Below are 15,631 nucleotides of genomic sequence, written 5' to 3'. Positions count from 1 at the left end.
GCTGTCATATGGTGCCGGCTTTCCCTTCCTGGGGGCCTGCCTTCACTTCCCCTGGAGGCCTGCTCGTGGGAAAGCCATTCTTCAAAGGAACAGAGCACACACAGCCTGGCTGAAAAGGGGACTTAGGCCACCCTGGCCTCGGGCACTTTATGGTCTGCGCGGAGCAGTCGCCCTGTATACCCCCCTCCTGGGTAAGCAGGACCCCACTCACTCTCTTCCTCATAAATCTGTTTCTTATAAAACTCGATTTGGGCTTGGGGCCGCCATCTGGGGCAGCTCGGCCCACAGCCCCCCACAGCTGGGAGGTCTGATAAGGTGCATGCCAAGCCGCCCGCGTGGGCTGCTGTGCAAGTCTGGGCCATGAGGCTAGAGCAAGAGCCAAGGAACCGCGGGGCTTGGCCCTTATGTCCTTCTGGGGACACAGCAGTGCTGGGGATTATCGCGTTCCTCTTCTCTCTGAGGAAACTGCCTAAACAAACACTAAGAATTCTAAGGAGTCCAGTAAAGTCGTTCTGATTAATTATCCTGGGTTTTGGATTTTTTAAATGTTTTTTCTTTCTCGGAACTGCTTTCGGATAAAAATCATGCCCGGGGCCTCTAAGTCTTGCCTTGTGGCCTGTCAGCTTCTGCGCACATGGGCACTTTACACCCAAGATCTCGTTCAATCCTCCAAGGACTCTGCCTAGCCAACAGCATGTCCACATTTTGTGGATGAGGAAGCAGAGTTTCGGAGCCTTACAGGAGGCCCCGCCAGCCCTGCCAGGCCCCCAGCTCCTTCTCCTTGTCAAGGGCAGCAGTGAGGCGGGGGGCTTCAGGCTGTAGGGCCGTGGGCTGTGCTGTCCACCTTCCACGTCTCTTCTCTGACCACACATAACAGCCAGGCCCCAGGAGCCTCTGCCCCCAGCCCACTCTGCCACAGCACACAACCTGCCTTGGAGACTCCGGACCGTAGGACCTTATGGTTTATCTCAGGTGAGATAGGCCGCTGCCTTCGCAAATGCTTCTGCTGGCCAGGCGTCTTCCTGGATCCCTTCGCCCCATCCTAGCTGGCCCACCAGCCCACCTGACCTCCAGGGGGCAGCAGGATCCTGACCGCGAGGAGCCCCCTGGCTGGTGACCTGGGGAACATGCTTGCTCCCAGACTCAGACGGAGAAAGTGGCACTCAGCCTGGTCAGCCCTGAAGCCCCCCTTGGGGAAGGGGACCATAAAGAACGAGGCCTCACTCTTCTTGGCCATGGCCAGCCCCCAGCCCAGAAAGGAAAACAGCTTCTCTGGTCATATCTGCTCCTGTGTGGCCCCGCCTCGTCTCCAAATAAAAACGCCAGAAACACCAACAGCACCGGCGAGCAGGCAGAGGGAAGGAGCTGGGAGGAGTCCCACGCAGAACCAGCACAAGAGCACAGAACAGCCATTCAGGTCAACACCAAAATTCCCTGCCGTGACTTCAAAGCCCCCAGAATCAAGACTTGGGGAAGGGGTTTCCAGGGGCCGCCTGTTTCTGCGGGGGTGAGGTGTGCCTGGTCGGCACAGGAGGTACTCACCGTTGGAGCGGTGGATGCAGGTGTGCTGGTTGTCGCTGAGGAAAAAGCCACCGTGGCACTGACACTCGTAGCTGCCCATGGCATTGACGCAGATCTGCTGGCAGCCGCCATTGTTGTCCTGACACTCATCCACATCTGCAAGAAGAGGGGAGAGGAGCAGTCACACCCGGAGCTGGACACAGGGACGCAATCAGCTTCGCAGACCGCATGGAGGCGCTCCGCAGAGCCACTCGAGTGGCTGGTCACGATGCTGTCCCGGGGCTGGCTGGCCCCGACGTGCCCACGCAGCCGGCACTGTTCTCAGCATCTTACCTGTACTCACTCTTCCAATCCTCACAGAAGCCCTGTCAGTCAGATCTGGGCATTAACCCATTTAACAGATAAGGAAACTGAGGTACAGAGAGGCAAAGCCACCTGGCCAAGGTTCCACACAGGCAAAATTCAAACCTGTGGTCTGACTCCCACACCTGGGCTCTCACTGATGTTGCTGGACCCCCCACCCCCGTCCCAGGAAGACTGTGTAACCCGCATCATCTACCGCCAACACATAGAGCATTGCCGACCAAATGCCCTCCTCAATCACACCCCAGATTTACAGCCAGCAGCACAGGACTTTGCAGCTAGGGAGAGGCTGGAGGACAGCGGCCTGCTGCCCACCCGCTAGGCTTTCTGCCCTGCAAATTGATTCGAGAAGCCCAGAGAGTGGGGAGGTTTTTAAAAGCCCCTGACCTCTCTGGCTGCAGAGACTGCCGAGGGAGGCGGCTGCCGAGCGGTCTCTCCTGCTCCCCGGGGGAGACAGACCTCAGGCCGACACTTGTTTTTGACCGGAGGCTGCTGGCACAAAGGGTGCTATTGGCTGAAAAGAGTCTTTATGGAGTTCTGGTCTTGAACAGAACAGCATGTTTCAATTACCAAAGTCGTAACCCCCTACACTGTCAGTTTGTTTAATGAAAGAAGGGCTTCTTAAACCTTAATGTGCCATGTCTGTATTGTCATTTTAATAGGCAAATATACGAAACCACAGAGGCAACGTGAGCTACTGGCTGCTCCGAGCCAAGACCCCGACCCCCAACTCACTCACTCACTCACTCACTCTGGCATTGAGCCTTTTACATAGTTTTTTTTTTTTTCTTTTTTAACATAACCATCTTTTATTCCTTGAAGCAAAAGGACATAAAAAGGTAAAGACCAGGCGGAGTGACCCGCCCCGAACCAGCTAGGTCCCAGCTCCAGCACCGCCAGCCGGCTCCTGCTCAGGCTTAGGGAAAACGGACCACCTCACCACCCAAGAGGCCCCGCGCTACCTTTGAGGCCGACTATGAGGCAGGTCATTATTCTCCAGCAAGCTCAAATGTCAGCCGCGTGGCAGCCAGGAGGGAAGCAGAGCTCTGAACTCTAAAAGCCACCAACAGTTACAGCTAACGGGGTAAAAGGTGGCTCTCACTGGGAGAGGAGGATGAGAGCAGGGTCCCAGGGGAGGCTGCAGAGGGTACTTGTCCTGAGTGCCTTTCTGGACCCCATGGAGTGTTACCGATGCCAGTGCTGCTTTTGCTGGGGGCACCTCCCCGCTACACTTCAGGGGTGTCTGCCTCCAGGCGTCTGTCCCTCTCTGTGACCAGCTCCAAGCCAGGCACCATGTCCTGTCCATCCTGTCAATAACAACCCCAAGCTAATGTTCCTCGAGTGTTCGTTGTGTGTTCGGAATGGGGCTTCAAGAACACCAACTCGCTCGATCCTTGCAGCGACCCTAGGTGATCGGCTGTGTCACTGACTCCATTATCCAGATGAGGACACTGCAGCACAGAGAGCAGAAGTAACTCGGGTAAAGTCACAGCTGCCCGGAGTGAAGGCAGGACTCAACCTGCTTTCCAGGTCCTGAGCGCATGCCTCTGGCCGCTGCTATGCTGAACGCCAGGTGCAGATGTGAAGCCAGAGCCAGCCTGCCGTGGGTAACACAAACACGTGCCAGTGCATCTGTGGGGAGCCCATCTCTGGCCTGATAAGACCCTGTAGAGGCACCGATGCCCACATGCCGGCACACTCACAACAATGAGACTTGAATACAGGTAGCTCAGCTCAGACCCCTTTCATGACTTCCGTCCTCTGCCTTGGACCTCGGGGCTTGGTCATCCTGTTTCTGCTCTGAGCTGAGGACAGACCCGAGTCTCCTGTATATCCCCCATACCCAGCAGAGGGCCTGGCTGAGTGGGTGCTCAGGTGTCGGCAGGAGAAACGGGATGGCACGTGTGCTTGCACACACCAGTGATGGGGAGCTCACACCAGTGATGGGGAGCTCACACCAGAGATGGGGAGCTCACACCTGTCACAGGGAGCTCACACCAGTGAGGGGGAGCTCACTGCCACTGGAGCACAGCACTGCCCTGGTTCCTTTTGGGAACACAAAGGGGGCTCACTCAAGGCTCTCCCCAGCCTGCCCACTGTGTGCAGTGAGGGCCCTGACAAGCTTGTTTCCAATCCATGATGCATGACCCCTGACCCGAGTGGGGCTGTGGGTAGGAGAGTGCTCTGCCTCAGAACCCTGCTAAGCGCGAGGTCCTTCATCTTTATTTATGGCCACGGCTGAGTGTTCCCAGGAGGCAGTGAGAGGGAGGAGGTGCCCTGGGCTCTGGGGCAGACTCCAGGAGGCTCCTCTCGGGAAAGCCTTTCAACTGGCAACAAAGGGACTGAAGGACGTCACGTGGAGGCCCCCGGAGGCCCCACTCTGCAAGGGTCCTGTACAGGGCTTCGCATGGGCCGCCCGGACCGGCCAGCCAGGTTACCCTCTGGAGAGCCCCAGCCTGCAGCCTCTGTCCCTTAACCCACAAATGTGTCTGTGCCACCAGGACTGGTGCAGCCCCTAATGTTTCTGGGCCGGTGGTGGGGGTAGCAGACGAGGGCGCTGGGAAGGGAGAGGAAGCTGAACTGTGTCTGGTTCCTGACTTGGGGACCCTCGACTGGTGGGGTTGGGAGACACCCTCAGAAACATGATTCCAGTGTGCCTGCGATAGAAGACAGATGGCCTTGGCTCTGTGCGGGCTGCTGCCCAGCCTGAGGCCCAGCTCCTGGTACACAGCGGGTACTTACTCAGCCGCCGCTGAGGGAGGATGGAAGGTGGGACGGAGGGAGGGGGACGAGGGCACCAAGGAGGACAAAAATCGAACCTTGCTCCGGCTCTGCTCTACCCTCACCCAGCCACCCAGGCCTGAGGACCGTCTTGTCTGTGAAGTCCCCTCCATCCATTCCTCCCACACCCAAGCAGTCGCCAAGGCTGTGACTTTTCCTCACCACCTTGCCCATCTGTCTCTCCTTCTCTCTCCTGGCATAGCCCCGGCTTAGGCGGAGGCCCCTCTCCACAGGCACAGACTACAGGCCTCCCTCCCCCGGATCCCGCCTCCAGCCTCTCCCTCCCTATCCCAGAGGCTGCTGTGACGACTGTGGACAGAACAGGACACAGTGCCTTGGCACCAAAGATCAAGGCCAAATGGGGCCTCTGGGGTCAGGTGCCCTCATCTCCTTCTGCTGCACCCTGCATGAATACAGGTCTGGATGCTGGGGTGGGGGCGCACAGCCCGCAGCTGTGACTCCTGCCCACCTCTGCTTGGTATGCCCACCACTCACGGACACTGGGCGGCCCCGCCCCCACCAGCTGCTGGAGCATCGTCTGGGATGGGCATAAGTGCCGTGCGGGAGAGGACCGTTTCCCAGCAAGGAGGATTTCTGCTTCCGAAGGCCTCTGCAGGCAGGGCTGTGGTTCATCCATGGGTTTGCTTTTTGGCCCAAGGTGCTGGTGTTTGTTTTTATTAATGGCCATTGGTCCTACTTTGGACCAAGAACCAGGTTTGCAGTTATTTATAATAAGTAAAAATTACTTCTGGATCCAGCTTTGGTTGCTTTGTGTTTCCCACGGACATTTTACGATCTGAAACAGAGACTCTGTGTTCTGCCCGGACCCCACCCATGCTTTCCGGGCTGCCAAGAGCCTACTGTGTGTCCGGCCCTGTGCCCGGCTCTGGCATCCCAGCTCCCGCTGAGGGCCTGGGAGCAGAGGAAGAGGCGCCGGGCCTTCTCAGAACCCAGCTCAGCCTCCAACCCTGAGAGCTCCCTCCTGGTCCCTGAGGGCTGAGGCCCAGCCCTCCCCGGCTCCTTTCAGAAGGGGGGCTTAGGCAGAAAAGCCTCTTGGCTATCGAGCGGCTCTTGCAAAATTGCATTTGATGAGTTAAGTGTAAATAAATGAGAACCAGATGGATTAGATTTCGGGTAACATGCACATGGGTCTTAGAGCTCTGGGGCCCGAGTTCTGCCGGATCCAGGACACTCCCTGAGCTGTCAGCAGCACTGGCACAGGCAGGCAGGGGTGTGACCGGGGTCTCCCAGGACCTGTCTACTTCCTGGTCTGGGCATCAGCTGGGCCTTCTCTGGGGCTCCCAACTCTCCAGGAGGTTGGCGCAGGGTCTCCCTCTGCAGCCCTGATCTGTCACCAAGCCCCTCAGGCTGGGCCTGAGTCCAAGATTGGGGCTGGGAGATAAGGCGCATGCGTGGTGGGCTGACCTTCCAGACTGGCAAACCTACTGCTCGCATCCAGACCTGAGGAGCCAGCCGGGAAAGGTCAGTGCTCTGCTGAACCTGCTGGCGTTCAGGGTCTGGTCGCATCCCTCACCTGGGCCCCACCTTCAACCTCAGCTGCTGTCCTGTTGTCCCCCAGCGATGGCTGAGCAGCACTGAGCATCTCTAAAGACCGAACGTTTGCTGCCCAGCTCCGACTGCTGACCACTGCTCCTTACGATAATCTGCATGAGGTCTCCCTGTGACCGCGATCTACCGGTCCTGGTTCTGGCCCCTCCAGTCGCACCAGCTGGGGTACAAGATTTGGCGAGTAACTTGCTGTGTGACCTCGGGCAAGTTGCTTAACCATTTTGGGCCTTGGTTTCTTTATAAAACAGTGATCATAGTACCTGAGGTTGTTTTGGGAATTAAAGAAAACGGAGGTGTAGCACTTAGCACAGCGCTGGCACATGCACACACCGATGAAAGTTAGCGCAGAATGAACAAAGCTACTGCAGGCGCTTCAGGGAATCCGAGGTGTGAACTCCCAGGTGTGAACGCACTCTGGGGATGGTAAAGTCCCTTCCCGATTGGAGAAGTGACAACGAGCCACATCAGAAGGGAGTACTCAGACTGGCCTCGGCCTTCAGGTCTCCAAGCACAGCAGCTTCAGCTCCTGGAACTGCTCCCTCTCCCGATGTCAGTCCTGCCCTGTCACCATGGGGCGGGGGTGGGGGTGGGGGAACAGCCTATCAGGTGCTTAATGCTGGCCCAGAACTGGACGCAGGGCCATGCTTGGGGGCGCGGGACAAGGCCGCCCCTCTCCAGCTCTGCAGGTGCTGCCTCTTCTATTTCTCCAATCACGATTCTCGTGGAGACGTAACTCGCATTACATAAAATTCGCCATCTTAAAGAGACTACTTCAGTGGTTTTTAGTATATTCACACAGTGGTGGGAACATCACCATGATCTAATTCTAGAACATTCCGATCACCTCAAAAAGAAGCCCTGACCCATGACCAGTTGGTTAGTCTCAATTCTCCCGTCCCCCAGCCCCTGGCAACCACTAGTCGTCTCTCTACGGATGTGCCTATTTTGTACATTTCATATAAAATATGGAATCAAAGAGTCCGTGGCCTTTTGTGTGTGGCTTTGTTCACGTCGCACAGTTTTCACGGTTCATCCGTGCTGTAGTGCGTGTCTGTGCTTCATTCCCTTCTAAGCCTGAATACTCCGCTGTGTGGACAGACCCCTTAATCCGCTCATCAGCTGATGGACTTCTGAATTATGTGTACTCTTTAGTTATTACGACAAAAGCTGCTATGAATATTCATGTACGAGCTTTTGCATGAACATGTTTCAATTCCCTTGGGTACCCAGGGGTGGCACTGTGGGGTCATATGGTAATTCTATCTAACTTTCAGAGGAACTATTGAGCTGTCTCCATTGTGGCTACACACCGTTTTGTACTTTCCCACCAGCAAAACATAAGGTTTCCAATATACGTCCTCGTCAACACTTGTCATTTTCTACTGTTTGTGTTTTCAAAAAGTTGTAACCATCCTAGAGGGTGGGAAGTGGTATCTCACGGTTTTGATTCACGTTTTCCTAACTATTAATGCTGAACATCTTTTCATATGCTTACTGTCCATTCATGTACTTTCTTTGGAGAAATGTCTATTCAAATCCTTTGCCCATTTTAAAAATGGGTTATCAGTCTTCTTACTGTTGAGATTTAAGAGTCCTTCAGATGTCCCAGATACTAGACCCTACCAGATAGAGTCTCATTCTTAGGGTCTCATTCTGTGGACCCTAAGTCCTTCAAAATAGCCTCAGGCAGCACTCTACTCTGCGAGCTTAGTGCACCTGTGGGGGCCAGATTGGTGGGCTCTATTCCAGGGAGATGTCACCCTGTTTCATGGCTTCATCAGCCACCTGCATGCCAGTGCTGCCCAAACCTCTAGGCCTGTCTGTGCCATCTGCGCCAGGCTCAGACATCGCTGGCTGACCTGGCACCTGCACTTGGATATCCGACAGGCAGGACAAACCTAACGTGGTCCACACAGAACAAAGCAAAACCTGCTCCCACCCTCAGGCAGTGGCAGCGCAGCCCTCGGTCGCTTCAGCCAAAACACCTGGTAGCCATCCTTGAGACCTCCCTTTCCCACTCGCCTCGCCTCGGCTAAGCCCTCAGCAGGCGCAGTCCTGTCAGCTCCACCTCCAGTAAGCCCTGAGTGTGATGACGTCTCACCCCCGCCCCTGGGATTGCTGGCCCAACCCCCTCCCCTCTGGCCTGGATGACTGCAGTGGTCGCCTCTCTGGCCTCCCTGCTTCTCCCCTTGTCCTGCTGCCTCACGCAGCGACCTCTCCAAGTGTCAACCAGCTGTGCTAGTCCCCTGCTTGAAAGCCTCCAAAGGCCTCCTCGCACTCACTTCGAATCCGACACAGCCATCCCTGCCCACAAGGCCCAAGTGACCGTCTCTGCTGCACCTCGCACCAGCCTCCTCCTCGCCCACCTGACTGCAGCACACTGCCGTCCCCGCCGTCCCCGCCGTCCTCTGACCACAGCTGTATCTTGTTCCCACCTTGGGGCCTGTGTACTTGTTCGTCCTCTGACCAGAATGTTCTTCTGAACTTGGCACGGATGATTCCTTCTCATTCAGACCTCGGCTCACAGTCACCTCCTCAGAGATGTCCTCCCTGACCACCAGCCCAAAGCAGCAGACCAATCACGCCATCGCATCACCCTGCCACCTACATGGTGCTTCCATCTGCCTGGCAGCTCCCTGGTGGCATCTGCCTGGTATCTCCCCAGGGAATACAGAGTCCTCGAGAACAGGGACTGTGTCTGTCTTGAGTGTCGCTGTATCCCAGGGTTTGAAACAGTGCATGGGGCACATAACCCATGTTTGGGGACTGATTGAGAACTACACGACATGGCTAGGGAGGTAGCTCTGGGCCGGAGGCCCTGGCTTGTGGCCTGTCTGGTCAGGGATGAGCTGCGTGGCCCCAGAGGGGCTGCCCAGGGAAGCCCCGGAGCTCCAGGATGTGGTCGAGGAAGGCAGCTCTAGCGATGGCCGATGGTTCCCCACGCGGCAGAGGCCATTGGCCTGTCAGGGGTGGGGACACATGAGGCTGGTCGGAGAAGAGCTGGGCTTACTTACTTGCTGCCTCGGCCTTGCTGGGACTGAGCCCCATCGCAGGGTGAGTGCGGCCCCACCTATGGAGAGCCTGTGGGGTCAGCAGGGGGAGGGGCAGATGCCCTCGGATGCTGCCGCCCTGCGAGCTGTGATGCTCAAAGAACGAACAAAACCACACAGGGCTCTGGGTCAGTCAGCGAAGACAGAGTGTCCTCCTGCTCTGCTGGTGCCTTCGCCGGCATGAGGATCGAAGTCTCCAGCTAAGAAAAGCCGCTTTAACTGGGCAGTGCTTCAGGGAGCGGTGGAGGGGTAGGGGTGTGCCGACAGTGGGGGGACCTCCTGAATGACACTTCGTTGACCTCTGTCTAGGCCACTCATGGCAAGACCAGCTCTTCCTTTAATCTCTCGAGTGTAGGCAGAAGAGGAGGCTGCAGGAAGGGCACCCGTGTCCCTGAGCCCCTGCTGTGCCAGACGCCCTCACCGCTCTGTCTTCCGAGCCTCGGTCTGGGGCAGGAGCAGGGTTATAACCAGGAGCTCTGAGCAGTGAGTGGCCTGCCCTCGGTCACCAATGTGTGAGTGACAGAGCCAGGATGGAAACTGGACGCTTTCATCCCCCACCCTTGGGCCTCCGACAGCACAGCTGTGAGTGTGATCCTGCTTAGGCATCTGTGGGAGGCACTGGAGTTTTAAAAAATTTCTTTTGATGGGGATAAGAATGGAGGACTGGAAAGAGGGAAGGGAGGAAAACCAAACAAACAAATCATGGGAGCAAGGCGAGAAGCTCTAAGAAAAGAAAGGGGAAACGCTCTGACAGGATTCTTAATGGCCTTCCCCAGAAACGAAACAGGCCCAGCTGGATGTGATTTCCGCCGCGGGCCTGTGGGCGGGGCGGCCAGGGCAACCCGCCGCCCTGGGGAACACTCCGCTGAGCCGAGGAGGGTCCAGGAGCCCCCATGCCACCCTGGCGGCACGCGTCCTTTGGCCAGTCCACAGCGCCTGTCCGGCCAGGTCAAATGACTCACCCCTAGCACTCACCCCGCAGGCTGGGGAAGCACTGCCTGGAATTCTGACCCTTTGGGCATCGATTCTTCCTAATTAAAATTCAGCATTTTCTTCCACCTTCCAAACTGTCGAGTGTAAACACCAGGTCTTTCCACGTGTCAGGCTACTGTGGGTGCTTCACAGTGACCCATTCTCTCCTTCCTTCCCACCAGCACCCTCCACATGCACACCAGTCCCCACGTGGGTCTTCTCCGTGGGAGTGGGGGTCCCCGGTAAAGCCAGGCCTGTGGCCTGCTGCTCCTGTCCAGCAGTGGCTTCTTAACAGGCTGGCTGTGAGCTGGCTTGTCCCTTCCCCACTCAGCAGTCCTTTGTTAACCGGCCCTGGGTGGGTCACGAGGCCACAACAGGACCAAAAAATGATTTTGTGCCGAGAGTCGACACATTAAGAAAGTGGCAGATGGAGGGGCCGTAAGCGGGCAGAGGTGGAGGGCTGAGCACGAGCACCAGGGGACTTTATGGAAAAGGGACACACTGAGCTTGGCTGGACCACTGGGAAGACCACCATGCACCCCCTCCATGGCCAACTCACCCTTTCCAGCCCAAGTTTGCAGCCGCCTCCTTTCCATGGCATTCCTCCCCTCAAGAACCTAGCATGGCCCCCCCATCACTTGTCCAATAAAACTGATTTATTATTTAAAAATTAGAATTTATGAGGAATTTTGAAAAAGTAAAAGAAAAAGACCCCACAGCTCAGTGAACCTACACTCTATGCACAGTGGCGACCAGGAGCGTCTGTTTCGCTTCCGCGGCTTTTTAGTGCTGATTTTCTCTTTGTGTAACGAGTCACTCTGTACCTGGCCTTTCTACCCCTCCTCGCTGAAAGCTGAGTGGGTGCATTTTCCGAGCTGGGACTCAGGCCCGACTGCCCTTCTCGCTCGCTGTTTGCACACTGGCAGGTGGCCCCGCCCTATGCCCCCTGCGCTGTCTCCGCCCCGCTAACAATCTCATCCAGAAGGGCCTCGGGACAGCCACGGCCCTGTCCATTTCAGGAATTATTCCCTTCAGATGGACTCCCAGGTCAAAGACCGCAAGCTTTTCACTTCTCATCACTCCCTGCTGGACCCCTCTGGATCTGCTGACGCCCCTCTAGTGTGTACTTGCATGAACAATCGCCTCTTCCGAAATCATCTAGTGCCCACGTCTTCCTCCGGAGAACGTCCATGAGTAGCCACATGCATTTGTCCATTCATTCAGACAATCATGCATTCAACAAGGATACAAGAACTCGCACTAGTGCAGGGAATAAGCAGTGAACATGAGGTCAAGGCCTGCCCTGAGGAGCTGCCCGGCCAGGGGAGAGAGAGGCAGTGAACCCCATATAGATCACTACCGACTGGGGCAAGCAGTCTGCAGGAAAAGAAGAGTGAGTGGGCTATGGGACAGGGATTGGGGAGGCCAAACTGAGAGGCAGGGGGACCTCTCTCTAAGCCACGCAAGGGCCAGTCCTTAGTGGTGGGGTGGGGTGTGTGTGTATGTGCATGTGTGCATGTGGGTGGGGAGGTTGGAACAGCAGGTGGGGACCTGGTGGCTGTTGCAGGAGGGTCTGGGAGCCAGGCTTAAGTCTGCAATGTGCCCGGTAGGCAGACAGAGGTGATCCCCCGACGCTGCTGCATTTGTAGGTTAAACTCTCCAGGCTCTGCTGACAGAGAGCACTGGCTACTCCTGAGCCCACTCTCCTACCTGGCTGAACCTTTCCCACCTCTAGGCTCTGCACATACCATTCCCTCCTCCCCTCACTGCATATCCACCCCTACCTGGTGCCTTCCTACTCAGAGCAAGTAGCCCCCTGCCCTTGATACTCGTAGTATTAATTACACCAAAGATGCCATGTTGGGAGTATTTCTGCACATAGCTCAGAGCTCCCTAAGGGTAGGAGTCACGTCGAAATAATCTCAGGACCCCTTGACCTAGTAGATACAGGCACTCGGGGCACTGACTGACCCAGAGGTTACAAATCATTTCTCAGAGGCATTTCTGCTTTCCAGCCAGACAGGGCAGCAGCTCTCAGCGCCCACGGGCTGCCGGGCCCCCCACATCCTGGGCTTTGGTTCCAGACCCACATCTCTGCTGCATGATTACGTGTCAACAGCATACAAACACCAATGCCTGATCATAACCATAAAAAGTCAGGTCTACACACAGATACTGGGCACAGACATTAGGACATGAAAACTGTTGACCTGCTGGGGTGGCAAGCTAATGAGGGAGTTATTTTCTGTCTTTTCTATTGATTTCTCTGAGTTTCTGAATAATTAGCACATGTGTGGGAGATGGATAAGTAAACAGACATTATCAGCTCTGTGAGATGAGTACTGACTCTGGTCAGTCCAAGTGCAGGGAGGGGGAGCGAGTCGTCGTGCCCAGGGGGGCCAAGGAAGAGGAGCAGAAGGACGGACTGTTGCACTGGGGACAGGCAAGGGGAGACAGATGGTTCTCCAGGAAGAGCGAAGCACAGAGGGCATAAGATGCCTGGGGACAGGCTTGCTATTCAGACGGAGAGAAGGCGAGGCTGGAGTGGCAGGCAGAGCCAGGTCACAGGGGGCCAGCTGCCCACTGAGGAGGCGAGATTCCCTAGTAGCAACAGAGGCCCCAGGAGGATCCCACCCAGAGGGGCTTGTCCCAAATGACTCCACTGGCATCTGACCCTTGACAGCCAGTGATGAACCGGGGAGGGCAAGTCGGCCTGTGGGATACTAACCCACAATTAAAGTAGCATCTGGGAGGTTGCTAAAGACCCCAGACCAAGCAGCTGGGTGGCTGCCATGGCTACCCACTTCCCACAAACAAGGCATACCAGCTGGGCACAAGACATCGCCGCCAGCCAGTTTATTTCCAGCTGCATGTGGCTGGGACAAGGTGGGTGACAGGGAGGGGTGCTGGGGCAGGCAATGAACAGGGCTGGCTAATGGCCACTATAAACGCCGGGGTTGAGCCTGCTGGTTCTGGGGAGGGGGGCCACTGCAGTATCCGTCCAGATGAAGCCAGGCCCAGCCAGTGTCCAGGGTGACCCCAAACGCCATCCAGAGCCCAGGCTCTGGATCCAAAATAAGCAAGACTGTTGGCAGAGGGAGTGCTGTACTGGAGACTCTGGGAGACCTTATTTGTTGACAATGCCCCTTTTTAGGCACATGGCTCGGTTCTGGCTTGGGGTATATGTTCTGATGGTAGAGTATTTTTAAGGAGCCTTCACAAGACACTTAGTTTTTGTTTATCTCTCAGAGATCTGACCAAACCCTTGGCACACGAACTGCAAACAAGAAGGATGAAGGAAAGTGTCTGCTGGCCTGGACCGCCCTTTGCAATTGGGTGTTTCTCTTTGCTGTTTATGGACATGGCATTCTCTGCCCAGGGACAGGGCAGGACCTCTTCCACAGCCACTAAATTGAGACCCATTCGAAGACAGGGCTGACACCAGAGGGGGCGACAGCAGATTTCAGTCCAGTCCTACCAACGGGAAGGAAGGCCACTGGCTGAGTGTAAGAGCGAAGGGAGAGTGGACAGGAGGAAGGCCGAGAACACCCCGGTGCCACACGGGCCACCTCCCTGCACTCTGGGAGCCCCTCCCGGGAACCTTACTACACCTCCTTTCTTGGTAAGACAAGGGGGAGAAGAGAGCGGGCCCCAAAGCACTGCTAGGAAGAGAGCTGGGAACCAAGGCTCGGTGTGTCTGACTCCCGAGCCCCCGCTCTCCCCTCATCTGGAGCAGACGGGATGGAGCTGGGCGTGGAAAGGAAGACCGGGAATCCTGAGCCTCCGCCAGCCCGGGGGTGCAGTCACACAGGCTGCTGGGGGGCCTTGCAGCTCTGAGAGCGCTCATTGCGGCCACACACGCCTCTGGATGGCTGGAATGGGACCTTCTGCCCCCTGCCCTGGCCACCTGCTCGTCCCTCCAGCACACAAACGAGCAGGCGCTTGGCCTGGGGACAGAGAGCTGTCACTCCAGAGCTCAGCCTTCTGGGAGCTCCTGAGGTGTGGAGCTCAGATGGCCAGACTATCCCCAGACAGCCAGTGACAAGCCTGGGAGCTCAGTGCTGAGTCAGAAGCCCTGGGGCTGTGGGCACCCAGGGGGAAGGGTGTGCACCTCAGGAGAGCTTTTGGGAGGGGCTGATGCCTGAGCGGAGTCTGGAGGGACGAGGAGGGTCAGCCACGCCAAGTGTCGACGAAGAGCACCGGAAAGGGCAACTTGGGCGGAAGGAACAGCAGGTGCGAGGACACTCCGGAGCAGGAAAGGGTGGGGCGTTCAGGGAAATGGAAGGAGCTCAGCACGCTGGGGATTACAGTTCTGAGAAATAAGGAGCGAAGCAGGCAGGGACCGCACCTGGCAGGGACTAGGAGGACACTGCAAAGAGCCTGGCCACTGCTGCCGAGGATGTGCCATGCTGCCAAGTCGTCGAATCACAAGATGCTAGAGGGGAAGGGCTCCAACACAGCAGCCAGGCCAGGGGGGTCCAAACAGTGCTCCTGGCACCCCAGGGACCCTGCAGGGGTGGGGCGGGCTCCACAGCAAGCAGGGCTCTCGTCCCTGCCAGCCTTTCAGCCAGAGCAGCGGGACCACTGCATAATTCTGCTGGAAACAAAGGGTTCTGCTGCTGTAAACAAAACCCCATGAGATGTGAAAACCACTGGTTGAATCTCATCCCTTTATTTCACATATGATGGGGAAACTGAGGTGCAGAGCAGCAGGGAGTTTCCTGTGGTCCCCAGGAAGTCCTGACCCTTGGCCCACTGCCCGTTCATCCCAGCACCCATCTGGTCCCTGCTGTAAGAAGCACCTGTAAGAAGCTGCCTGATGCCATGCCTGCCCCCGCACTGCCCCAAACCTTAAGCTGGCCATGGGCATGGAGCTGTAGAAGGCTACTTCACCCCCAAGACACACCTGGGTCTCCATCGATCCACTTCCCTACACCGTCCTCCAGGAGCTCCCTGGTTCTGCCAGATTTGAGGAGAGAAGGAAGCCTGTTTATAAAGATGAACACAGTATCTAATGTGTTTCTTTTTCTCAGGCCAAAGAATTTCCATCAGATTAAGTTGTGAAAAGCGGGGAGGAGAAGTGGGCCTAAATTCAACTTGTCCTTTGACGACAAACGCCTCCAAACAATGTGTTTAGGTCACCTGAATGTGGGCCAAGAATGGGGAGAGGTGGTGGAAGTGGGGGGGAGGAGGCATAAATAAAAAGAACAGGAAGAAACCTCTCGAGTTTACCTTAAAAAATATTGGTGTTTATGAAGTAACTATACGACTGTCCAAAGCTGTTTAGTTTAACATTAAAATGGTCAGCATTTTTTTCCCCCAGCAAGAAACGCATTTGAGCTGTTGAAGTATAAAGACAAATAAACAGAGGCAGC

General features: G+C 56.3%; 1 protein-coding gene across 2 annotated transcripts in view; it reads right to left on the bottom strand.

Moving 5' to 3' along the window:
• Nucleotides 1-15,631, bottom strand: part of SCUBE1 (signal peptide, CUB domain and EGF like domain containing 1) — a 115,396-nt gene that overhangs the window by 70,060 nt on the left and 29,705 nt on the right. For both annotated transcript variants that reach the window (XM_039863237.1, XM_039863236.1), the window contains exon 4: nucleotides 1,543-1,677. In XM_039863237.1, the coding sequence (XP_039719171.1) occupies nucleotides 1,543-1,677 (135 nt within the window). The remainder of the gene's footprint in view (nucleotides 1-1,542; nucleotides 1,678-15,631) is intronic.

The sequence above is a fragment of the Pteropus medius genome, unplaced genomic scaffold (assembly GCF_902729225.1).
Source record: "Pteropus medius unplaced genomic scaffold, Ma_sr-lr_union100, whole genome shotgun sequence".
Taxonomy (NCBI): domain Eukaryota; kingdom Metazoa; phylum Chordata; class Mammalia; order Chiroptera; family Pteropodidae; genus Pteropus; species Pteropus medius.
This window is presented reverse-complemented; position numbering and strand designations above follow the sequence as displayed.